The following is a 27,583-nucleotide window of genomic DNA, read 5'->3' as shown; positions in this document are numbered from 1 at the left end:
AAGAATTCAAAATAGTAATTGTATTATAAATTTGTATGTAATAGGGTACTTTATACTTTATAGTATAGTCTAAACTTGATGGTTTTCTTTTCCATTTATATTCCAACAATAATTGCATTACAAAAAGTTCTTTATAACAAAGATAATTTATCTTGGTGTTTTTTCATTAGAACAAATTTTATTTTGTCATATAGAAAGTGATTAAGTATTATATAGATGATTCAGAAAGTACGTCAATTATAGTTTATAAGGCTATGTATGAAACTTCTCATTTGTATGTATCCAAGTTCTGCAGGTACTATCGTTGTATCAACTTTTTTTCAAGTTAATATTAGGATATGTATTTGATTACCTAGCTTTTTAATTTCTCATCAAACAACTTATATTTTGCTGATGTGGTTGTCACTTATCACATATGTTGGGATGCCATTTGTTGCATCAATAAAACGGTACTATATAAACGTCTAAGTAATAATATCAGTGTAACGTGTCTGTACTCATATACATGTATACACTGGTCCAAATCTAGTTAATTAATACTTTGAAATAAATATACAAACTATTACTCGTATATCCTTTATTAAGACAAATAGATGTGAATAGTGTATTTTTATTTTTACATGGTTTTGTAATATACATATAACACATAGAAAATACAAACATAAAGTTGAATTTGGTTTAGTGGTTTTGTTTTTATTTGGTTCTACTCATACTTCTCCTTTTGTGTGAATTTTTTTTTTCATTTAAATTTATTGAATCTACATATTGCTTAAATTGATATACTTTGAAGTTTATATACTTTGAAATTTTATATTTGATGAAATGTATATATAAACTTTGGTCACTTTCCTTTTCTTTGTTCTTATATAAAACTTTTTGAGTTTTAAAAATAACTTTTTTATAGCTTTTTGTTTTAGTTTTGGTTTAGATATGATTTTTTTTTTCTTTTTTCATTTTGTTTTCTTATAGATTTCTTTTGTACTATTTTAGTTTTTTTATAACCTCTTCTTTTTCATATTTTTGATTTTGCTTTGATATATCTTTTTAGCAATAATTATTTGTAAAACGTTGTTTCCCATATATTTAATCCTTTTTTTTAGTTCTTTTTGTTGCATTTTTTGTTTTTTGTTTTTTGGGGTTAAACAATATAATCTGCATATAAACTGTAAACAACCCGAAAAACATATATACTTTGGAGTGACAACATTAAAACGGTTGGGGTATTGCTCATGATTAAAGTAGTTTTTGGGAGGGGAAGGGGGTGTTAAAACATATGGTTTATGAAATTATTAATATGAAAGTAAAATCATTTCCTCTTTTGTGTTTATACTACCTAGTTGTGAAAATGTAAATGCGAATATTATGTACATCATAGGTAGACTCATGATGCTCAAAATTGTTTTGTCATGCAAATGTGATGGTGTTTATATGATCATTACAACTTAACCAATTATTTTGTATAAAGAAGTGCATTATGATCCAAAAAGATAATTGTCATACATGTCTAGCATGTTACCTCCACAAACCACATATATATGCAATATAAGTGACAGCTTCGTAATAATAATCATATATAATATCTGCATGATTATTTCTCAATGATAAGCCAAATAGCTAAAGACTTTATATATGCAACTTTAATCTCACTTATTAATTAGTTTTTCATTTAGTTAGGTTTAATGGTGTCTGACGTTCAAAACATTATCATATATTCATATCCAACTTATATTATTACAAACTTTTATGATTCTTTTACATCTTTGTATTAAAAATTATAACTAATATATATATATATATGTCCATGCCAGCTCTTGGAGTAAAGTGTGTTGGTGTGTACAATCCGTTTCGGTTTGCTTTGGCCTTTCCAGCATCATTCTGTATAGGTTTTACTTGTTAGAATATCGTTAGGCCCGCATAAATCAGAGCCAATTAAGCTCAACTTTCTCCAGTGAGTCTGAACAGAGATCCCTCTTGACCCTTTTACTGGTTTTCTTTTGTCGTTGAAATATCGATATAATGCATTAGAGGATTGAGAGTTTTAAAAGGCCAGATTTGTTTTTGTTTTTTTATATGTAAGCACATAAGTGTTTTGGAACATTTTATTATACATATGATATTTGAGGATTTTCTGTCTCTAAGGTGACAAAAGAAGTTATTTTGTAGGATGGACATTCTTTCTACATGATCAGTCAGATATAAATTGAACTAAAACACAGTTGATGAAACGCAAAAATTAATATTAAAAAATAAACAAACTTGAATCAGAGCCCCAAATGTGAAGAGCTTTGGGCTGGCCTGACAGTCAGGCAAAGCCATCAAGGCGGTTCACATAGATGCCACTATGTACGTCCGGGCAATACCTCTCTGTAGAGTGGACTGGTCGCGTTACACTTTCCCCAAATTGAAAATTATACTGTTTGAAGTTTGTACGCTTCTCCATCACTCAGCCCCTGTATATATATAGATATATCGGTATTTGCAAAATTAGTACTTTCCCTTTGCATGGACTTCAGCAATGTAGAAGAATATTTGTATGATGATTCATTTTCTCATAAGTAATTTTAGGTAGTATACTTCATGTATCGTTTTACATTAGAGACGTTTCATAGTCATTTCAATACATATAAGCAACTACAAATGATTACACTGCCTCATTGATGTCCATTGCATAGTGCCATAGTCAACATTCGAAACTATTTGGATGAAGAAGATGACGCAGCCGGATTGGCCACACGCAAACTGTTATCTCTGTGGTAGTTCGACTTTGCTCCCTGAAAATTAGATCAAATAGAGTTTTATATACATACTTTCTTTATTGTGTGCTTGAATACTGATATTAGATGACTTAATGTCTTTTGTATTGAAAAGTTTACTTAAACATATATATAAATGATCATATAGAAATTATATGCTTCCAAAACTGAAGGTCCCTATCAGAAGATGACATGGAGCACTATGTTATACTAAAGACACATTTCTAAACGACGATCAATCATGATGGCTATAAAGTGGTATAGAATTCTTTTGTTTATTCTTGTGAACGACAAAGTGGATGAAATTATATGTGTGTAACTTTATACTGTTTTTAGCTTGAAATGAAATAAACATTGGGATTACTGAGTAGTTAAGCCTTACATGAAATACTTGAAAGGAAAAACAGTTTTTTCATCATCAAGAACCAGTCATATTTTGTGGTTGTGTAGGTAAACTCAATCTTTTTTAAATAAAAAAGTATACCTATTTCAAGGAAAATCAATAGAAGATTTATACAAGAGGATGGAAAAGTCAGTGACATGATTCTTACTTGAAATATGGTTCCAAGCTTCTTCATTGCTCTAGCCCGCTGCTTGAGTATATCTTTTGAAACGCTAGAATCTCTTAGAACCTGAAGTAGAAGCAAGAAGCCAAGAATTATACCTAAATGATGCAACTTATTTTGCACATAAATGCCATGAAACCAATGAATGGATTGATTTGGGGTATGTTTTATCTCTAATCAGTCTAACAAGTAAAACAGAAAATAGCTTAAATGGAAAAAGGTCAGAAGTTGCAGAAACTGATTTTAATAATTGCATGATAGCTCCCAAATCATTTTTATCTAACATCAGATTGTTATTGAAATAACATAAGTTTTGTAATCATAGCTGACAGATAAAGATTTATAAAGCACCTTATAGCCCAGCAGCGAAAGTTACCCGTTTTGACTGTTACAGAAACCGCCCAGCCACCCATTTTTGTCACTTCTAAGCACTAGTTAAGATCTTAAAGGTATATTCTAAGGAAGACGATGTGAATATCTAAATATGTTGGACTTGTTCTGTTGGTTGGAATTCACTCGGCGGAACCTAAATATCTTCACACTTGCATATTAAATGGGAGTCAAAAGGGTCATACTCTCTTGGGTGTGATTTCCCGGATGTGAGAAAATATTAGGACTCGAGTCTTGACCAATAGTAATAGGAGTCCAAGTGACATTATTGAGTAGTACTCGGAATAGCTCCCAGATGCCCATTCTCTGGAACCAACTAGGCTACAAAACTATCCTGCCCCGCCCATTTTACCACCTCTGGCTTTTGTGGATCATATAGGCATTCCGCTTCCTCTCTAAAATGAACAAAAGATTCATGTACTCACCGCTTGACAGACATGGGATAAGGTTGTTTCAATATCTACAACATTTAGTTGCCACAAGGAATTGAGCATTGCATCCTTTCTATTCTCTATAGCTTTGATTATCTCTTCTTCATTGGCTTTTGATTCGTTCAACCTTTTCAATTCCACAACCGTATTAATTAAATGAACGGCACCTACATAGACCAAAAACAACGAGCATCTTAGTATCACATGTTACATCGATAAAACTACTTGTCACGTTTCAGAATATCAAACCTGAAGCAGCTGCAACTTGTGATTTAACCTGGTGTCCTTTATCTCTCACCCATTCTGCTATAAACGGGGCGTTCATATACCTTCTATCCCTTCCCAGTTCTCTTGCAGCCTGTCTTGTGTAGATGTAGCCAATGGTATGTAACATAGCCTCGCCAAAAGCTATCAAAAAAACAAGCATTTTTTTAAAAAAATAATCAGGAAACAATGTAACTTTGTAGAAGTTAGTAAAGACTGGTAAGTATGATTCATATACTTATGAAAGTCTTAAATTGGGTTGGGTATCAGCATTAATGGGTCAAATAGAATAAGAAGCTATGAGTGGGATACAGGCCAAACGGGTTAGAAGTTGCCATAAGTCTAATGACATATGATTATCAGCTGCAACAAATATGATTATCAAAGGGTAAACTATAGTTACCTATGCATCTCTTAATTTCACTTAATCATCAGAATTTACCAAACACCGTCTAATTGGTAGGGGATGGAACCAAAAAGGGGATGGAATAAAAAAAAAATACTTGCTGGTGAAAGACGTTTAGCTTCTGACGTCGCCCAGGTTACAAACTCCTCTGTTTGGCCTTCAACAAATGGTCGAAGGCGATCATTCAAAATTGCTATGAGCTTAGTTTCCCTCTCTTTTTGTAATTCCTGTACGACAAAATGCAGTTAAGTGGTACGCAGTAACATATACCTTAGCATAGAGGTTGCAGTTTCAACACAGATACTTACGATGGGTTGATTTGGGTTATGTTTTTCTCTAACTGGTCAAACGGGTTTAGTTAAAAATATATGTTATCAGATTTTCAAATAGATATATGTTACTAAAGTTTAGGTTTAAAGCATATACCCTGCTAAATCATTTTGTTCAGAATTTAGATTTATATAACATTTGCATCATATTCGACACACTAACAAAAAAAAGAAGCTTGTGATTTAAGTCTCAATCTGGACATAGTTTATGAAGTAATTGCCTTTTGAAAAAATAAAATGAAAATTGACACGCTAAGCACTTACAAGAAAACAGACAGATTTCGGGCAAAAGATTTCTTACTTGTCAGCCCAACTCGACCCGTTACCCAACCAGCCATTTTGCCATCTCTTATGTAACTCTTAACATTTTAGACGTTGAGTAAGACAGCTGAATACCTTCATCCTTGCCTGGATTTTGGCTCTGCGAACTTCTGGAATCTTCGACTCCTCTTCAAGCTCTACAGTCTGTATTGAAGCCATATACAGCTCCCCTATATAATCCTCAAACATATCACTACCAAATACCATACCGAAAACAGCTGCAGGATCCACCATTACCTCCCTATGAAAGAAATTGCAATATGCATAATTTCAAATTCCGCTAGATATGCACAAGCATAACTATTACAATGATGACCCTAATTTGCTGTCAAAATATATATAACAACTTTTTGAAAGTATTGTTGGTCAAAAGTATCTCATTAACATCCTTCAAAATATGAGACAACAAAAGCTTCTCTGCACAAAACAATGATGAAATATACTTACTGCTTTACTCCTTCTTTTCCTCTTTCGTCATATGCTTCACGCTTCTCAGGATCACTTAGAACCTGGTAAGCCTCTCCAAGCACCTTCATGTTAAAGAAATACAAGCCATGAATGCCATGAATCTTGAAAATGGAATTTCTTTTTAGTATAAAATTGAGACCTAAACCTTAACGACACAACACACCTGGAAATTATGGGCTGCTTTCGGGTCCCCAGGATTTTTATCAGGGTGAACAATCCTTGCCTAAAGTATAACATATAAATAAATAGTCCCATAGTAGTAGAGTAATTATAAATGAAATGAAACTATATGCATAAGTGAACATCCTAGAATAGAAACTATGAACTTAATACAAAGTGATTCATGTAAAATCTTTCTAAATTTATTAAACATGGTTTACAAGAATTGCTTTGAGTCAAAGACTCGCCTTCCCCTGGTATATCCGTTCTGGTTCTCAAGAACTCAAAAGAGTGTTTTTGTTTTTTCGATTTTTATTATGTTTTAATCATTTTCCATGAAGTATTGTTGTAAGTAATGAGTGTATGATATACTTTGACGTAGTAAGCCTTTTTAATTTCAGATGCAGATGTTTCAGGCTTGACTCCCAAGATGTCATAAAACTCAGTTTCCTTCACCATACTTTAACAACCAAAAATCTCCAAAGCCTACAAAAGAACACAAAATCACAACCCCTGATCAAACACTCGAGGAAGATTAACCCGCAGTTTTCATCATTGAGTTTCGATAGTATATAACAATACGGGTTTCAGGCAAATCAGTGTCTGTTTGAATGTGTTAAATATACAAATTGACCCATAAATAATAATCATGATCAGTTTCATGAACCTAGTCCTAAACTGATAATCCATAACCTGCAGTTACATCATGTCGTCATTATGTACACGAAAACATAATAATCACTTTCAAAATGCGATTCCAATCCAACACATATGTTTGATTTTTCGACGTGACAATGAGGCTTTTGTGTTGAATATACAGTATAATCAAACAGGTCATTATATGCATGGATGTATACATATATAGATACAAGTTTATATATTATTATGCATTGACACATATACATAGATCATACATACGAAACTGGTACAAGAAGCTTACAATTGTCGTAGCACGTGAGATCAAAATAGAATAGATGGATCAAATTTAAGAATTAATATATCACAAAATAAAAAAATCTCTATGCTAAAATAGAAATATGGGGCATAATTTTACGTAGTAAGTCGTCGGTTTGGCTTTGTCGAAATGTAGTCTACTTTTTCGTTAATAAAGGGTTTTGCTAAACAAAGCCCTATGGACTTTCGTTAAGGTGCATTAAATAATTGTACACTTACCATAAAAATCAGGGGTGGACTTTTGATATGGAAACGTACAACCTTTTTATGCACGTTAAGTGAAGCCTTAAAAGATTCATTTAGCCTTTTCCATAAAAATATGCTCCTCCGTATTGTCGTTCGTCAATTAAAAAGTCAAAAACCAAACCCTTAATTTGTCTTATTTTTTCCAATAAATTCAAAATGTTAAAAGCTTGGCTTGCTTAGTTCATTATCTTTGATAACGAGTTGTTGTCGTGTTCGGCTTGTTCAAGTGTCATGATATGAAGGATATAATCGAATTTAACGAGACAAACAAGCCTAATGTATATAAGGATTTTGTATCTTAAATCTTTAAATTTCGTATCTTAAATCTTTAAATTATAACTTTCTCGTAGCGATATAAAAGTCTATGAAATGTATTATTGAGATCAAGCTTGCAGATTAGCAATAAAAAATTAAAAAGAGAACTACTAAAACGAGCATCCAGTTTATGATCAAACGAGAAACAAAACTTAGCCCGGCCTTCAACACAGTTTTTTGCGTTTTGCTGTTTTCTGAGAATAGATTTAATGCTACTATACCAGATATAACGCATGCTAAACAAAACAAACCAGCACCATCAATTTCATTAATGATTTTTTATTTATTGAAAGACAGGAGAACCTGAATCTAAGTAGACATTTGGATTTTGCATTATTTATAACACATATAGCGATTAACTTGACTTACTAAACGCTAGAGTTCAAATTACCATGTCTTAAAGTTTCATATATATCAACTACTTATAGATCCAACTGAAAATACAAAAACCGACAAAAATGTAAAATTAAGATCAAATCTAAAAAAGGATCTCGGGTCATATGGACTTCAAAAGGACAACAATGTGACCAGCAGAAGCGGTTTCTGTTTATGAAAGATTACAACTGCATTACAAAAATAGAAGGAAGAGTGGGTGCATTAGCCTTTTGTCCCTCCCTTCCATTTCCTACCACCATATCTACACTTTTCCCGCACAACCGAGTCAAACTCTAATGTCAACTTCATCCCATAAACCATTGTTTCATCATTATCAAGAATCTGCACCAAAAACAACACGTTCGGTCAGATATCTCTGAAGCTACGAATATAATTAAAAGACAAAGCCTGAAGTATACTCGACACTGAAAGAACGATCCAAAATGATGTTATTAACTTCAAACAGGCTGATTTAGGTTTATATCCTATAAATCACCAAAGTACACTAAAAAATAGATTGAATACCAGCAGTTTAACAATGGCCCAAAGTACACTTCAGAATTTACTAACTCCTAAACTGAACTGTTTTCAAGAAAGTAGGCCTTTATTTCCTTTTTATCATCATATTTAATGTAAGGGCCATCTATGATATACATTAAAAATAGCAACAATGGGATCCATTTTGGCATGACCTGATATTACACCCATACTGATCCCAGTACCCAGCCTATCTAACCCCACCTGTTTGGTTTCCTAGACTTGCTTTCATGGAATTATAGAGAGAACGCACCACTGTTGATTCTTTCTGAATTCAGTAAGAACAGGATATATGTTCTCGAATGCAGTATATGTCTCGTCTCTGATCTGGAAAAGGTCAAAATAGGTGAGAATATAAGTCAACATTCGATACGCGGACACAAAATTAAACATTTCAGAAGTTATGTCATCGCACCTTGGCTCCTGTAAGAACAATTTTCCCAGAAACAAATATAAGCAGAACTATTTTCGGTTGTTTCATTCGATAGATCAGTCCAGGGAACAGTTCTGGTTCATACTGCATGAATAAATGACATGAGGGTAAAGCATAATCAATCAGAAAACTAGATTATACAATGTAATGCACAACAGGTTTTGATCAGTACTTTATTGTTTGTAATATCACTAACAGAAAGTGGTAATATGCAGGTTTGGTGACGGGTTAAATAAGTTCAGGTCAAACAAGTTATCTTTATTAGGGTAAGGCTGATCTGCAAACAAGTCATCTTGACGATGTGTTTCCTTGGTCTCTTAATTAATGATATGGTTAACATAAATCTTGACATTAAGTATTCAAATCACATTTTAATATATGAAGATTTTGCTTGTTTCTTTTACAGATTTAGTAACACAATTCTAATTCTAATATTGCGTTTGAGATATTGGTCAGCTTCATTACTTTCATACAACTTGAATATTATGGTTAAGATAACTGTAATTACTATAAAAAGGACAAAAGAAACACCTTCATTTCTAAAACCATAGTTGCAACAAAGGGTTTATCTTGTTACATTTTTGTTATTCTTGGTAAATATTTTTAGCTTTAATTATTTTGGCCTGAACATGTTTTAACCAAAATCCAGTTTGACGGTCACCAAACCCAATCTTATTACCACCTCTAATGCGTGGTTTCCATGCAAAAATAAAAAACCCTGGAACTGCCGATGCTGTCATCCATTTATTTTCTTAACAACAATTGCGTGATTTATTTATATAATTACAAGAGTTATGATATTAACATAATCATCTAAATTTTTTTACTAAGCTATACACTGCAGGTGACTTTCACCTTTTCGGCTCAATTATTTAAACAATTTGTAGGCTTTGACATGTTGAAGATAGAAAGTAGCTCAAGTCGGCCCATTCATTAGTATATGGGTCGAAAAGGACCTTCTAATAAACAGTATAATTGACAAAACATTCTCCTAGAAACTCACACTTGAAAAAGCACCGTGAGAGTACGCAAGACCTTCAAGTCTGATAGGAAATTTTACATCACATGAGCCAACGATGTTCTGAATCTTGAAATCCTACAAGCCCCCAAAGATCATTATGAAAGAAAGGTCGAAAAATATTTATATATTAATACAAGCAATGGAACTAAGGGAAGATATGCTATATATATAATGTGTATATAATATATATATATATATATATCGAGATAAGTTATATTGAAAAGAAAATGAAAAGACAATGACTGGTTACCTTAAATTTGGCTGGAAACCCAAGTTTCTGAATAATCCGGGCATACTGAAGAACCAACATTATGAATAAATGAATAAGGACAGATTACTGACGGAAATTGATGCTTGATTGCTTTTAGATGCAACAATAATGCCTCTTTTTCAATTTTAAAATGTCCTGGTAATAAAAAAAATTGTCTTTTTGGCATAGCTATGGCTAGAGTGACCTATTTGCTCGTCTAATTCATACATATGTGATGTTGATTTTGAAAGATGACAGGATCTAGACATTCGATTAAGAGACTATATATCCACTCCACACATTCCAGTTTTGTGAAACAACTAAGTGAGTACAAAGATAAAAGTAAAATATAAAGAATGAAAAATTATGCTCTTAAAAGACCTTCCGTGCTGCAAGTTTAGACTGTTGTTCACTCTTGGCTCCTGTACACACCTGCAAATAAGTTGATACCGTACGTAGAATCGTTAGAACTTTGAACTTATAATCGAGCATTTAGCACATAGTTTGCTATGCTGAACATTATCATCTTATAAAGATAGTGATTTTGTAATTCTTCAAATATTCCACTAAAGTTCATAAGCCTTTTAACCACCTAATCAACATTCATCATATAAAAAAATAGTGTAGAGGGGGTGTTTGGATGAGTGTTTGAAAAGTAACTTTTGTGATTTATAGATTCGATATCAGATATTTAGAGGGTAAATGGTAAGAATATGTATAGATAATAGATATACTGTATTCATCTATCTCAATGATCAGTTTACTAGAACAGGCTGAAATGCGCATCAAAACTGATTATAGTGATGTCATGTCACGATCAGTTGAAATGCGCATCCATACTTCCCATAACATTAAACTTAACTATCAGAAACTGTTGATTATAATAAAAATCAGCAGAGGAAGAATAGAGGCCAAAACACCATGATTAATTCCATACAGGAAGCTAAACAGTAGATACTAGTATTCATACACCAGTAGATTGAGGGTAAAAAGCTGGCTTACCATTTTCCCAGAGGCAAAGATTAAGGCCGTTGTTTTTGGTTCTCTTATTCTCATGATTACGGCAGCAAAACGCTGAATAACAGTAATAATAACAAATGTATATGTTACCAAAAATCATAAGACTCCCTAACTTACAAATAAAAGTACTAGTTTTATTTAAAGAATTTTGGATTCAATTAGAAAAACTTATACCTTTGGGTTATATTCTGCATTACGTGCTTGCAATGCAATCGCCTTCAGGTCTAGCTTGCAATCAAGATTAACAGTAGACACGATGTTCCTGTGCATAAGATTATTTAACAGTCATGAGTATACATAACACCTACTTCCATCACTTGAAGAATGGAGACTTGAAAGATGAAATCATGATTAGAGCTCATCACAACAAATGTGAACATTAGCTCCGCATATTGTGGGCTATAACTTTTGCTTCATAAGGTTATGTCAATGCTACCATAAGAAGGTCCAAAATGTATGGAAATTATTTCACAAATGTAAAAATGTGAAACGGATGTTAGTTCTTGCAGCATATAAATCTTTTTATCCACTAATAAGTACTAACCCATATGTCCCAAAACTAAAATGTCAAATTAGGCATATCTTAAATTTATATCTTAAGAATAGTTGTCATCTCATAAAGTCAATTGATAATCTGTATCAGAATTCATAAAACAAGATAGTATAGACTATAGAATATTAATGCTTGAGTTTATTCAAGCAGTGAACATGAAACCACATATAGAAAACACAGGAAGCATTCAAGTGCTGTACCAACCAGAACATGTTTAACCGATAACAAGAATGTCGAGTTAAATCACCAATATTATACAAACAGGGTGCAAAGCTTGTATTTAAATGTTAAAAATGTCAATATTGATGGTCAGAAAAACCAAAAAACAGAGTTGTGAAGACATATATCGAACAAGTGATGAATTCAATCCTAAAAAGCTGATTAACCTAATACTCTATAGAAACACAAACATGTGAAATCCTCTAAACATATAGATATTATAAAATGATAGTAATATCGAAAGGAAAATCAAAACTACTTACTGAAGAGTAGGGATAATTCCAGATGGATGCTTAGATAGATCAACCGGTTGGCTACCCTCCAACACTTGATCTGCCATATATCTTTTTTGCTGTTTTACACAACATCAAAATCAAAATGTTTAAATACACATATACTAAATCACCAGTTTTAAACACAAAATCAAGCTAATAAAAGCCAAAAAGCTACAATACCAACCAATCATCAAGTTTATACAAACTCTCTTTTACTGTTATAAACAACATCAAAATCAAAATTTAAAAATTCCCATATACCAAAAAAAAACCATTTTTCCCAATAAATAATGTAAATCAGTTTCTAAATCACTGAAATTTATATAAAAGCACATAATGTTTTGCAAATCAAAATCAAAACTTTAAAAATACCCACATAGCAAAATCACCAAATTTCACATAACACAATGAAATTTTAATCTAAAAAATCACAATATATATTATTTTTTACAAAAGAAAAACCAAAAACTACCATGAGACTTTGTTACTCAAGTTTATATAAATTCTTTTCTACTGCTTTACAAAACATCAAAATCAAAACTTTAAAATACCCAGATACTAAAATCACCAACTTTCACACAAAATAATGAATCTTTATAAAATAATAATAAAATAATCCATAATTATATATTTTAATAGAAAATCAAAAGGCTAAAATATCACCTGATCACTCAAGTTTAAACAAAGTTAGGTATTTAAAACTTCAATTCATAAATGGGTTTTAATAAAAAAAAGAAACCCAGAAACAATTTTAAGAATTTTTTTAGTAATTTAACCTTTTAGGGTTTGAAATCTTGAAAATGGATCGCTGAAAATCAAGAATCAAAGATGGGCTTGAAATTGATGGATTTAATTAAAAGGGGTTGAGATTTAAGCGGAGAAAATTTAAAAAGTATGATCTTTTATATGAAGAGATGATGGATTTATAGGTTCTATAAAGAGGGAAATCTGAGACAATAAAATGTGTTTGTGGGGGAATTTGGGGAAACGTCTTTTTGAGTGTGTCTTCGTCGACTTTGTGTGTGGTTGGTGTTTTTTATGGGGGTTTTGGGGGTATTTATTGTATTCCCAAAATAACCTCTTTCGGATTTGTTTGATTTAGTTTGGATCAAGGGTAGAATTGTAATTTGGACACATAAAGTTTGTAATCACACCCTTAAGATATTTGTTTTTTACGAAATTGGAATTTTTTTTGTTTTTTTTAAGGTGAATTTCGCTTGAAACTTCGTGTCGCGATTCAACAGCGGGAGGTCTAACATACGTTGTCTTAACCGGGTCCGCGCTAGAGAGTTCCCTCGAAATAGAAATGTCTATTTCAAATAACCGATGGGGGAAAACCCCCTATGAATCCGCCCGAAGGTACGACGATCAATAGGGGTAAACCTTGCCTCCTCAGACTTGAACCTAAGTATACCCAAGTTAAACCTTCATAGAAAAACTTTCCTATGTACTTCCCAAGTCTTGAACCCAAAACCTCTTACTTGTAAGGCATGTACTCAACCACTTGAGTTAACTAGGAAGTACAAAAATATTTTAATAGTAATCATAGTTAATTTTATTAAAAACAAGACCATATAGCATGTAAATCTTTATATGACCACATGTAGTTAATAGCAAAAATTGAAACATACAAGATCCATAATAATGAAATAATTAATTTTAATTTCTGTTTTGGATAGATGTGATTATATTTAATTGAAAGTTGGGTAAATATGATATTATTAATATGTGATTTGGACAAATGTGATAATATCTAACTTAAAATTGGGTAAATATGAAATTATTAGTTTTGATTGGGTAAATATGTAATTAGGGTGTTAATATTGGGTATATATGAAATTCTCCCATGTAAATATAATTTATATAAAAGTAGTTGTAAAAATATTTTAAAACATAAATGTTTAAGGCGTAAATTAATAAGATAAAAATTTATAATGTAAATTAGTTACTAAAAATAAATTAAGTACTACTTTATAAATCGTTTCTATAAAGGGTTCGTGAAGAGAAATTGAGTTATTTCTCTTGTATCTATACTTCTATAATATATAATAAAACAAATCACTCATTTTTTTCCTTAAACATTCTGCTTTTGAAAAACCGAAAATATCCCTCTACTTTATTCACTAATTTAAACATCTTCATCTAATATACCTGTAATACCATTAATGAAATAATTTACAATATAGATCCTGATATATCATATTTTATACCCATTTCCCACAATGAATTTAGTTGCTTTCGTATAGTTTTTGAGTCATTTTCGTATACATTTGATGCGTTTATGGTATTTGTTAGTGTTTTATGTACTTAAGCGTATTTCTGGAAAAAATAAATACGACATTTTAAGGTTCATAGATAATACCGCATAATGGACTCGACAAGATGGTGCACATGACTTGCTGTCAACAAAGTCAAAGATTAATTGTAGAATTGGAAATGCAAAGTGGTGGTAGTGTCTCGTTGAATCTCCCCAGCCGCAAAAGGGAGAAAAAGGCCAAGGCCTTTTGGGCCTAATATACTTGTGAACAGCAGCCCAAGGAAGAAGCAGCAGCCCTGTTGGGCCTTGTCATGCGTGAGCCCAGTAGGAAAGAAGAAAGGAGAATGGGCCCAGCCCTTTGTAATGGCGTGCGGCGGGAAAAGGAATAAAGGGGGTCGGCCTCTTTTGTTTTGTGAGGTCGGTACGTGAGGGATTCTTGAGCAGCAAGTGGGAGTCGCCAAACAAATTCTTAATTTTGAGTTTTGGTTCGGGGTTTTCTTGGCTTTTCGCGGAGGACAACCGACAAAGAAATCTTTCGTGCTTGTTCGACTTTATACTATTCCTCATTCATTATCATCATTGTTCGATTTTCTTTCTTATTCTTTATTAATAGTACAGTCAATAATTTAAGTGTATTATTATTATTATTCATCTATTAGTAAACATATGAATTCTTAATTTGTTATTATTAGTATTATTATGAGAGGCTAAATCTCTCAACATCCGTTTGGGTAATGAACATGTCATAGGGTCGATTGATGTTACTTGCAATTGTTGAACAAAATTTATACGTTTAATCGAAGAACCACATTTATTTGAGTTTAAATATTGTTTTTATCTTTTATATTTATTGATTGATAATTGTAATTAGAAGTTCGGAAGAAATCTATGTTATTGTCATTGGTTTATGAAATGGTTAATCGGTCTATAATTAACCTAAAGTTGTTGGGGTTCAGAAGAAACTAGCGATGAAGATTTTAAACAATTAAATTTATTTTAAGTGTGTAAACCTCTATGATAGAGAAATCTAATTAGGCGAATAAACAGTTTGGAAGAAAACTTTTAAAGATTAGATCATAAAATCAACTTAGGTTTTTAGTGCTTAATTGTCTGGAGTAGAAATTATTTGCAGAAGCGATAACTATATTTCAAGCAATTAAAGTTTCAAGTATAGCGGAAATTCATCTTGACTACCTTTTAAGTCGTTCAACAATGCAACTGATATTTAGACCCGATGATTGGCATGTAAGCTGATCCAAGTAGGTGTTCATTTTATTATTATTGTCATAAAGATCATTTTTACTATCGTTTGAGGACGATCCATGTCCTAGTAATACCGGATTTTTAGTTAATTAATTTTTCTTTTTGCAAAGTGGCAATTCGGCCACAAAACCCCCTTTCTTCTGAATTACTTTATTTTAACAATTGCTTTACAAAGTCCTTGTGTTCGACCTCAGATTTACCAAGTCAACTATATTGCATACGATCGGGTCCACTGCCCGCAAGTGTGTAGTAGACGGTAGCTAGGTAATTCATATTATAAATTTAAGACTAGAAATTACACATCATATCCCTCAACACTTAAAATAACTACACAACCGCCTTTAACATCAATTACTTTTATGATCACCACCATCAGCCATCGTCGACACAACCGCCGTCCTCATTGTCGTCCCACTGCCGCCCCCACCATCGTCACCATCACCACCTCTGCCATGACTATCCCCATCGTCGCTGCATTGCGCGGACATAAGTCTAGTTTTTTTAGAACTATTCTTATAAAAGTTAAAGACTTAGAATTATTATAATAATGTAGATAATTATTGTTGTTAAAGATTTTGTGGTTTGATAACATAGATAGGGTCTATTGTTGATTTACTTTACCTCGTCTCACCGCCTTAACCTTTCTTTTGCTATTGCTATTAGCCCATTCCTAGTTTAGGCTTGAATAAATAACGTAGCCCACTTTCATAAAGGCTTAAAGGGCAATTTCATTTTAGAACATCAATTAGAATAGAATATGTTTGACAAAAATAAATCTAACTAGTCGTTATAGCTTAAAATTGTAAGATTCAAATTATCGTCAAACAACTAACTTATTAGCTTATTGCTTCATAGTATGTTGAATCAATTAGGATTAGTATTCTCTAAAGTTACTTCAACTTCATAGGTGAACTTGGAGTAACTTCAACCATTGGATTAAATCCAATGGTCAAACATCATATGTCACCATAAAAATTGAAATACTATGTTATGATTTGTAACTTTTCAAACCATTAAACTTTATTTTCATAACAATGTTCAATAGTTATTAATAAACAGTAATAATAACAAAAAGAAAATAAATAATCTACCTTGATAATCAATTTCTTACAAGTACGTTTACCATTTCCTAGGCATATTTATCATTGCTAAGAGATTTACCCTTACTACATTTTCATAATGAAGACTCAAATACTGTTTATTAAAGTAAATATGTCATTTCAAATAATAATAATAATAATGAAAGTGATGATTTTATAAAAAAATAATAATAATAAAAATTAATAATAATAATAATAATAATAATAATAATAATAATAAATTAAGTTATGTCCTTATTATATCAGAAAGATTATCAATGAGTTTAAAGTACTAAAAAAAAGTTGTTAACCAAGTTCAAGAAATCATATTGTTTATTTAGTAATTCAAGGTAGTAGAATATCTAGTAAGCTAAGTTAGATAATAATTTACTACAATCTGACTGTTTGATCAAATAATCGCACTATGGCTCAACCAGAGGTGTAACTGAGGTTGTTGGTGTTTATCGGCGATTTTCTTACGGTCAGAGGGTCCGAGAGGCCGCTTTATGCCGTGTCTTTTTATGTCTAAGTCGATTTGTTCGACTTAGAGTTTAAAGGTTTGTTTTAGGGTTTATTCGGAGGTCGAATAAACTATGAGTATGGGTTTATGTGTGTGATGCGTGTATGATGTGATTGTCCCCTTCCGTGAGGTTTTATCCTCTATTTATATAGAGGGTAAATGACTTGAAGAGCAGGGTAAGAGAACTAGGGTAAATCTCTTCCTCCTTTGTGAATATCTTGTTTCCATCTTTGAGGAGATTCATGGTAATCTTGTCACCTAATCGTGCCCGAGTAAATCGGAGCTTTGATATATGTTTAATGGGATAATTATAAGGAAGATCTTAATCCGATCTTTCTTTTATATCTCCTCGGAGCTGGGTAATCGTTACCTTTGGGGCTCCGGGATTATTGTTTTGATCGGAGGTAAGCTCCGTTATGGACATATATATTTATTACCTGTACGAAGGTGTCTTCGTATTCTGCTTCGAGTACGGAGCTAGCGCTCCGTATAGGTATATCATCATTGACCTTATACTTTATGAGTTATCTAGACATAAATTATATTTGGTTCATTGTAACACTCTAACCAAACTTGTATCCATAAACAATTCCAAAATAGAAAATAAAAATATCTTACCATTTGCACATTATTCATAACATTAAGCTTCACGGTTTCGTTAGTGCCATGAATTTTTGAGTATTAGGTGATGGTTGAACCGGACCGGATGCAATTAACTGTTCAAACTAAAGGTTAACGGTTGAACCGGTCGGACCGACCAGTTCGGTTTTCAAAACCATAGTAAACACTATCATTAGTGGATGAATTGTGATCCAATCCGATTATCTAAACGGGCTCGGGTCCATTAGGGTTAAAGATTGTTAGAAGTTAGAACTAATGGTAGTCTATGTCTATTTATATGATTGTCCGTAACCATATTTGATTAACATGAGAAAAACACATTTCTTGTTTCCATTAGTTTGCAAACACAGGTACAACATCAACTTATATCCTCTCCATTGTACTCCACAAACATAAGTTATGGCGTGAAAAAATCATCTCCAACAAAGATGAAATATCTTATATGCAGCATAAATAATGTTTGTCCATGGACGATGGGTAACCTTGTTTCATACTCTCATGTGCTTCCTCGATGTGTGTTTCATGTCACTAAAGCCAGGGCCGACCCAATAGTACTAATGGGCTAGGCAATGGCCTAGAGCTCCAAAGTATTTAAGGCCTCCATTTTTTAATCGGGCTTGATATTTTTGACATTGGGGGCTATATTTAGTAAATTTGTAATAAGCCTGCTAAAAAAAAACTCAAAAGAAAGTAAGAGGTAGGTTACCATAAAATTAAATTTACGGTTGCTCCAATATGCTTAAATTCGGTAATTATTATTTATGTTTTCTTAAATTCTTATACTCGAAAATTATGTTTTGGTGTTCAGTGTTAATGGACTATAGAAGTAGCTACAACACTAGCAGCAAGTATAAGTTTTAGTTTATTCTTTGTCGATCCTAAGGCCGAAGAAAGGAGTGGGTTAACAAAGAATTAGATAGTTTGCTACGAGAAGCAGAGAAGACATAGTTTGCTTGATATCCCTAGCAAAGGAATCATTGTTAACAACAGTTGCTTCTTCCGCGTGATGAATGCTTGTCTTAATCCTTCCTTACCACCAGCAGCTGGAGAAGCCTTTGCAGAATTCTATATATACATTGTTCGTTCAATACTAAATTAACATCATATAATATACAAGACCGAATCTGGTATGTTGGTGGGCAAACGTTAAAGCGGTTTTATCTTCATTCATTTCTTATATAATGTAAACAGCTAGCCGAAATGATAGAAGGCTGGTAAATAGCAAGCACGTTATAAGTTTGTAATTCTGAGTTGTCTTTATGTTGCTGCCTTATAAATAATGTTTCATCTTTCTTCTTCTTATTAATGAATGATCACAAGTAAATCAAGCTTAAAAAACCGTAGATACTTACTGATTATTGTAATGTGAAGCAGGTTTTGTGTTTGAGGGATTCAAGTATACATATACCTTACTTAAGGATGGTCTCAAACAAGCAAATAAATGATATACAGTATGTCGAAGTGACGTGCATAAGCCAAAGTAAATTTTCGTTAGAAAAAAACCCTTATGTTACGCCTTAAAGGTCAGGGTACTCGTCCTGGGGACGTTTAGGGGACGGGGACGGCAAGGAAACGGAAGGGGGAACGTCTCGGATTTTGGGGATGTTTCAGTTGAACAGGGGACGTTTCATAGCCTATTTAGGGTTTAGTGTTTGTATTCTCTTCAAATTAGATAACCGGCCCATTTAAAAACTACATATCAGGCTAACAAATCTCAATTAATCATCATGTACATCGATTTATTATTATCGAACAACATTCATCACCATCAATATCTATCTATTTTGAACATGTAGTATGTTTTGAGCTTACACTTTACATCAATAACTATCTATTTTGAATTTTCTTTAATATAAATTTTAATTTTTATATTTTTTATTGTCGTATCCTTGTCGTCCCTGTATCTTGTTTTTTTCATTTTTGCCGTTTCCCGTACCTGTATCGTCCCCATACCCCTTCACCGTACCCGTCTTGGTGCTACCTAGGATCTATTCATCAAAATTTAATCATTGCCTTAAATGGAGGAGATTTAAGCTGGAACAATGAGATTGTTAAGATATAGGAGTATACTTTAACATGTTATTTTTGAACACAGAAGTTTTATTAAATAAAGACCATCTAGCAAATATATCTTAGCATGTGTACTATTGTTGTTAGTAACATTATAGCATGTGGATTTGTTATCGCGCAAAATGCACAAAATAGCAACGACATGCTACTTATCCTCATCGGTTTGTTTGGCGACAAATACATACGCCAACCTGTTTTGGGTGATAAAAGCTACTTTTGTGTCAACAAAATTCACATATGTTGACACATTCATGTACAAATGAGTTTTCTACCCAATTATGTTATCAAGTCAACTTCATGTCAAGTAACTTGAATCTGCCAATACGTCCAAACATCCCATAGCATAAAAACCCGATTAATCTCATATCCTTAAACCCTAATCCATAAAAACCCGAACCCAATAAATTCCCGCCCACAAAAACCCACCTCCAAATCCCAATTTCTTCACCAAAATGGAAATCACAACAATGGCACAAGCAACACAATTACATGCCCAATTACTTAAAAAACCACCCACAATTAACCTTAACCAAAATCTTCAATTTCACAGCTTTATCACCATCTGGAAACTTAACATATGCACACCAAATTCTCAAATCCCTTCAAACCCACCCATCAAATTCATATTTCCACAATACCCTTATTCGGATTCACCTGACCCGTTTCAATCGATTGATTTTTTCATTAATTGGCTCATTTTTGATGACCCATTTGGCCCAAACCCTGATAGGTTTACTTTTCCATTTGTACTTAAATATTGTGCTAAGTTGAAGTTGAAAAGATTAGGAAAATAGGTTCATGGGTTGGTTTTGAAATCCGGGTTGGGTTCGGATTTGTATGTGCAAAATGGGTTGATTAGTTTTTACTCTTGGTGCGAGTTAATTGGTTTTGCACGTAAGGTGTTTGATGAAATGCCTGAGAGAGATGTGGTTTCTTGGACTTCGGTTATTAATGGGTTGGTGGAGAATAATAATGCGGTTGAGGGTTGTGTGTTTGAACGGATGGAAAGGGACAGGTTTGAGCCGAATAGTGTGACGTTTGTGGCGGTTCTTAGAGCGTGTGTTGAGACTGGAGCGTTAAGTGTTGGGAGGAAGTTGGATAGGTTGGTTAGTGGTAGAGGAAGTAAGTTGAAGAAGAATGTTGTTACGGGTCTAATTGATATGTATTTGAAATGTGGGTGTATTGATAGTGCGGTGAGGGTTTTTGATGGTGCGGGTGATAGAGACGTTTATGTTTGGACTGCGATGATTTCGGGTCTTGCTAGTCATGGACGGTGTAAGGAAGCTGTTGAGTTGTTTAAAAAGATGGAGAGCGTTGGTTTGAAGCCAGATGAGAAGACAATGATGACTGTGTTGTCGGCTTGTAGGAATATGGGGTGGGTTGATGAAGGTTTAATGCATTTTGAGAATATTAGGTAAGTGTATAAACTGAGACTGACTGTACAACATTATGGGTGTGTAGTAGATTTGCTGGCTCGAACTGGAAGACTAGAAGATGCTGAATGTTTCATCAAATCCATGTCTATTGAACCCGATGCTTTTTTATGGAGATCTTTGATATGGGGTTGTAATGTTCATGGGGATACCGAGAGATTGGAACATTTGATAAAACCTTTTGAAGGTTCTAGTATGGATGCTTGTGATGACTGTGGGACATATGTATTGCTTGGTAACGTGTATGCATCTAACGAAAAGTGGAAGGATAAAGCGAATGTGAGTCGATTAATGAATAAAAAAAAGGGCTTGTTAAACCATTAGGGTACAGCCAGATTGAGATTAATGGTATTATTTATGAATTTACAGCTGGGAGTACTTGTAACAATGAGGCGGAAAATATTTATAAAAGTTTGGATGAAAGAGAGGAGACGTTGAGGGAAAATGGGTATGATCCTAAAGTATCGGATGTATTACTTGAAATAGACGATGAAGAGAAAGCAACACAACTACTGCACCATAGTGAAAAACTTGCGGTCTCATTTGGACTTATAAAAACTGAGCCAGGAACCACAATTAGGATTGTTAACCTACGATCGTGTGAGGATTGCCACTCTTTTATGAAACATATTTCAAGTGTTTACCAACGAGAGATATTAATTAGGGATCGTATACGTTTTCATCATTTTACCAACGGAAAGTGCTATTGTGGAGATTATTGGTAATAAGAACAATAAAAAAGGGTGGAGGTGAAAGTACTATTCTCTTATGAAGACTAGACACTCTGTACTCCAAAGCTCTGTAATTTTTGCAGTTTTGTTTAATAAAGCAGCTTGTAATCTTAGAGTGCATTTTGGCAACAATTGAGATTGATTGCCACACTAGATGCGGAGCTAATTACTTTGATCTATTGGCTGAGAGATAGAAATGTACTTTGTTTTATTACAACATACATATACTTGTGAAAAAATGTTTTTACAAGTTCTCGATAGGTAATTCGAGTCTTTATAAATTAAGGTGATTTACTGATAGCACTTCTTTCTAAAAACAATACATGCTCATTCTTCAGCCTTAGGAAAAAAAGAATATACTTGGTTTATCCGTGTAGTAGAATTGTTTTAATGTGATGTGAACTGTTGTTTAAAGAGTGAAAAGAGGAAAGATTAGATACTTGGTGAGTGTTCACTTTCGAAACCAAACTTTTGCATATAGAGAGAACTAAACCTTTTCTTTTCTGGAATTAGATTGGTTGTTCCACTATCATAGTTCATGATCATTATATATTTGCTATATAAAAATAGAAATCAGAACCAAGTGGCTTAACCATTATCGTATTATTGAAAACATTACTCGATTGGCAACTCTAGCACCCTAGAATGACAATACCTTCCAAAAGAGAATACAAAGTGCCACTTTCTTCAATCCCTTAAATGTGGAAGTTTCATCCCCATCTAATATAAAGAACATCATGTTAGCTAATATGTCGAGAACCTTTTACGTGTACGACACTAATGAGAAAGGGATCCACTTAAGATGGTTAAAGATATCTTTCCTTCTTTCTTGGGCTGCATTAATTTTTTTTATTTCTTGCTATAATTCATCAAATTTTGTCTGATTTAGTATGAATTCCATTTGCTTTCCTTTTGGCTTGTTGGGGTTGTATATTACTTTGCACATTCAATGACCTACTCAAAAACATTAAATTACATAGTGAGTCAGTGCCAACTGATAGTACTATTTATAAGTCTCTTGTATCATCAGTTAAGTTGTGTAAACCCAATTAAAATGGTGGTTGCTTGACATAATGACATTTTTTGGTAATAGTGATGTGTGTTTCACATAGGGTTGAAAGTGATTTGCATCCTAAACATGGTAGTAAAAGATAATATTGGAATGCAATTCCATGAAAGGTACATCAACACTCTATGAACTTGTAATTCTATCTATGCCTTGATCCGTTAGCTTCACAACTAAAGGTAGCATTTTTGAGCCATTTATGTTAGAATGAGTCAGTTTGAGTTATGTTGTATCTCCAATGTGCTGGTTCGATAAAAGAAATCAGCTTCAAAGTATATAGTTCAAATGGGTCAAAAATCGCCCATAGTGTATATAAATGCATAAAAGAATTTAAATCAATTTCTTGGAAAGTTCAATTATTAGTGTAATACGTACTATAATTTTAACTCTTGAATTCTTAATAAAAAGAAGTATCATTTTCTAGAAAAATAGTGTTTGTGTCAACCAAATTCGACCATAATTGTTCCTACAACTACCACACAATTACGTGACCTAGAACTTATTTTGACATGTTACCTAACAGGCTAACACAGCCATTTGCCTGTTCCCATCCGACTGCTGTAATCCGATCTAAACCTATGAACAAAAGTTGCAAAGAACAGAAAAATAGAATATATGAACAACCTATAATTTGTCTATATGCTGGTCTTGATTCAGGCGGTTCCAACCATATTACAGAATCAATACATTGAAATTCTTTTTAGACACTTATATTTAAAGTCATAGTAGAGTGTGACTATAGCGAATTGAAACAAGAAAGTATAATATATGTAGATGTTTCTAGAGCTCCCATCAACAACCATGTTATTCAACTAATAAGACAACTCAACAAAATTGATGACCTATTTCTTTCTTCTTGTTCTTGACTAGGTTATAAAGCATAATCCATGCCTAATCTCATCAAGACCACTTTAATTACCTGAAAATTAGATTTAAAACAAAATTAATCACCCACTAAACAAATCTAAGAAAAGGACACCTTTGCCCAGAGCTCATGTGAACCATTCAAACTTGAATAGCTGGCCACATGTTCCCACAATCTCATAAAGAAATAACAAAGTCATGACAAATGATTTCATCATCTTTGTCCCCTCTTATTATGCCCACTCTATTTCCATTAAAATTACTACTTTGTAATTTATAAATTTTAACGCAAGTTACGTTGGTTTCTATATTTGTACCTAGCTTAATACTCCGTATAATTATCATATTCCTGTATTAGTTATAGCTTTTAAATCTGAATTAGGATCAAATTGGTGCCATTAGGAAACCATGATTCAACCGTTCCTATAGTTTTATAAGTTCATCTCCTTCATTATATTGTTAATCTTTGAATGCTCCTCCCTCCATTCAACCGTTCTTTTTTAAAAAAAAAAAAAAAATCTTTTCCACTTATCTTATAGTGATTGAACATGACATTTGGTGTAGCATATCTTTTATTTGTAATATATAAGGGGGTGTTTGGTAAGAGAGATCATAGAGAATGAAAATGTAATAGATAATGAAAATAGTGAGAAATAGAATTAGTATTTGGAAAGAGAATGAATTCCATCGTTTGGTACCCACAGAGAATGAATATATAAAAAACATAAAATTTTAAATAATATTAATACATTTATTACATATAACAATTTTAATTTATTTTTTTTTCCATTCTCACCCATTCTCTACAATTTGTAGAGAATGAAATTGATTCCCCTTTCTTATTCTCTTTCTTTGTTGCAAACAAACAAGGGAAGTCTTTCCTATTCCCTTTCTCTCATTTTCATTCCATCATACCAAACATCCGAATGGTCTCCCCCATGTCCTTCTTTACTCATGCCGAAAGTAGAATGTCAAGGACAAAAGCCACCCACCACCCAGCTTTCCCAATGTCAAGGACAAAAGCCCACCCACCGCTTAATTGGCTTTCCCAACAATAAGTTCTATCTTGTTGGTCAAGTACGAAAGATTTGCCTTTCAATCTTAAAAATCATGTCTTTGCAGACATTATGCTTTTTAGATATATAGTTTGTAAGTCGTTGCTTGTTGATGACCCCTCATATTAATTTGATTAAACTTTATGGTTTATGTTGGGTTGTAACCAATGAAAGTGAACCCATTTGGGATCATCATCCGGCAATAGTGGTGGTGATGGTTGGGTGGTGAGGTTGAGCTGTTAATAATAACATGTACTATATAAAATGTAAAGAGTTTAAGCATATCAACTACTCTAAGTAGTTTTTAATACTCTGAATGTTTTTAATTTTTTATTATATGTTTCAAAGAAGATGTTTTCTTATGTCATGATATAATTAAGTGGTTATTTATATTATATTATTACTCGTATAATTATAATACTATCTATGTAATTTGTGATGGTTGATGATTTCCATGGACATTTAAATTAAATCCTGGTGTAAATCATATTTAAAAATTAAAATGTATAAACTTCGGTTAGTACATGTACATCCAGTTACCAAACACTCGGTATAGTTTACTGTGTTTTTAATTTGTTGGTGAAATATTTAAAGATAGAAATATTTCACCAAAATTTTATTCATTTGTTAGGAGAGATTAACATCATAGTTTTTGAGAAATTCGAGTATAAAGAAGCCTCCCTTATATTATAAAGTATAAAGAGATGGTAATTGGTAAATCACTTTTAAACAACATGCTGAGGTAAAATCAGCTTTTGCTAATAAACCTGAAAGTACTAACTTTTAGTATATTATACTAACTGCTAATCACATGCATCCAATATGAAGGTACTAACTTTTAGTATTCTTAATCAAGACATTTAGTATTTAGTCTACTTCAAAGGTCATTTGTAATATATAAAATTTCAATCTTCTTTTTGCGTGTGAGAATGAAAATGGTGTGTGATTGCAATTATTTTGCTCAAGAGTTCCAAAATATTCGTATCTATTTGAGGGTGTTTTGGTCATTTCATTATATTTCCAATGGTATGGTATTTGAGCATGTATACGGTAAACGATGCATTCGCATACGTAGTTGTGGAAAAGAAACAGAAACTCATGCGAATTCTATATTAAACTACAACGTTAATGGCTTAAGGATCGTGACTTATACATGAAGGACCTTCATCATTTTGCCTTAATTGGTTCTTCATTAAAGATAATAAGCAAAGGCATCACAAAAATGATGCGTTTTGATAACAAAATTCCATCCATGAACCCTTTCTTAAAGATTTAGTGTTTGTTTCTTTACCAAATTTAGAAGCAAAAGCTAAAAGTGACTTAATAAGGAAAACCATCGCTTTGTATATCCCAAATCAAATTCAAACTACGGGGTCTCTTGCTATGTTGTTTTGTCACTTTCATGGCATGAAAAGGTTAGGCTTTTCCCAAAAGCAAAATCGTGGTATTTGAATCCGTAACCTTTCTAATATTATAATTGCGATGCTTGCTAGATAGCATTGTAATCAAACCTTCAAAGTATTGTATCATATATGTAACACTCTTCTGTAAAAGCTTTATATTCATATTTGTTAGGGTTATGATTAATTAACTCATAAAAAAGTGTTTACAAAAGCTTGAAAACAATAGTTATATATAAGTTCTAGGTAAAATAAAACAACTATTAAAGTAAAACAAATAAAACAATAGATTTCTCGTTACTGAAAATCACCGTGCATCATAAAAATTATCGTGCATCAATATATGTATTTTTGCTCTGTGAATCGTCGTGCATCAATTTTATCATGATCTATGGGTCAAGATTCTATTATATTTGTTTTACGTTAATATCTGTTTTACAATAACCAACCCCTAGTTAAAACTAGTCACTGTAACTACAAATAACTTTTGATGAAAGATAACTTAAAACAATTTGCATGAATATTGTACTCTTTATTTATCATTTAAAACAATGTATCAGTTCGCTGAAAAATAAATGAATTCTTAAACTCAAATCTAAAACTGAATATATTGATTAAAAATAATATTTGAGATTCATGATCGAATTGAAAAAAAAAAAGACATAGCTTGAAATACAAATAAATGAAAATCAATATCAATAACTAAATTATCAGTTAATAAAACTAAAACAAAAGACTTATTAATTCTGAAATTATAGAACTATGTAAAAATCATCGATGACCTTTGCTAACTATATTAAATATTGGATCTAAGATCAATTTTAAATAAAAATAAAAATAACTATAAATTGAGTGTTTAGTGATGTTAAAAAATATAAATTATTGATGAAAAATAAAAATGTATAATTAAGTTAGTGAGATTTTTTTACAAATACTAAT

General features: G+C 32.4%; 2 protein-coding genes and 1 pseudogene across 2 annotated transcripts; 1 reads left to right on the top strand and 2 right to left on the bottom strand.

Moving 5' to 3' along the window:
• Positions 1-2,693: 2,693 nt before the first annotated feature.
• Positions 2,694-6,546, bottom strand: LOC122591882 (chaperone protein dnaJ 10). Its single transcript, XM_043764109.1, has 9 exons — positions 6,460-6,546; positions 6,092-6,151; positions 5,908-5,990; positions 5,536-5,701; positions 4,908-5,037; positions 4,390-4,548; positions 4,135-4,307; positions 3,305-3,385; positions 2,694-2,771 (listed from the first exon to the last, which is right to left on the bottom strand). The coding sequence occupies exons 1-9, from the start codon at positions 6,544-6,546 to the stop codon at positions 2,694-2,696; spliced, it is 1,017 nt and encodes a 338-aa protein (XP_043620044.1).
• A 1,421-nt stretch (positions 6,547-7,967) lies between these two features.
• On the bottom strand, positions 7,968-13,298 carry LOC122591350 (TATA-box-binding protein-like). Its single transcript, XM_043763612.1, has 10 exons — positions 13,062-13,298; positions 12,274-12,362; positions 11,413-11,500; positions 11,221-11,292; positions 10,600-10,650; positions 10,219-10,263; positions 9,951-10,043; positions 8,930-9,031; positions 8,768-8,841; positions 7,968-8,319 (listed from the first exon to the last, which is right to left on the bottom strand). Coding segments are annotated over exons 2-10 (603 nt in total). The 5' UTR covers positions 12,351-12,362; positions 13,062-13,298; the 3' UTR covers positions 7,968-8,318.
• Positions 13,299-20,461: 7,163 nt separating this feature from the next.
• Positions 20,462-22,524, top strand: LOC122594131 (annotated as a pseudogene).
• Positions 22,525-27,583: the final 5,059 nt, after the last annotated feature.

The sequence above is a fragment of the Erigeron canadensis genome, chromosome 3, assembly GCF_010389155.1.
Source record: "Erigeron canadensis isolate Cc75 chromosome 3, C_canadensis_v1, whole genome shotgun sequence".
Classification (NCBI taxonomy): Eukaryota; Viridiplantae; Streptophyta; class Magnoliopsida; order Asterales; family Asteraceae; genus Erigeron; species Erigeron canadensis.
Note: the sequence above shows the minus strand (reverse complement) of the source record. Positions and strands in the feature narration are given on the sequence as shown.

What these genes read in the sequence shown, in the direction of transcription:
- LOC122591882 (XM_043764109.1), bottom strand. Translation starts at nt 6,546, where the DNA reads ATGGTGAAGGAAACTGAGTTTTATGACATCTTGGGAGTCAAGCCTGAA. An exon ending in AAGCAGCCCATAATTTCCAG is followed by an intron (nt 5,991 to 6,091) that starts GTGTGTTGTGTC and finishes TTTAACATGAAG; the next exon opens with GTGCTTGGAGAGGCTTACCA. An exon ending in ACAAGTTGCAGCTGCTTCAG is followed by an intron (nt 4,308 to 4,389) that starts GTTTGATATTCT and finishes TGGTCTATGTAG; the next exon opens with GTGCCGTTCATTTAATTAAT.
- LOC122591350 (XM_043763612.1), bottom strand. Translation starts at nt 12,350, where the DNA reads ATGGCAGATCAAGTGTTGGAGGGTAGCCAACCGGTTGATCTATCTAAG. An exon ending in ATGCAGAATATAACCCAAAG is followed by an intron (nt 11,293 to 11,412) that starts GTATAAGTTTTT and finishes ACTGTTATTCAG; the next exon opens with CGTTTTGCTGCCGTAATCAT. An exon ending in CTCACGGTGCTTTTTCAAGT is followed by an intron (nt 9,032 to 9,950) that starts GTGAGTTTCTAG and finishes TTATTCATGCAG; the next exon opens with TATGAACCAGAACTGTTCCC.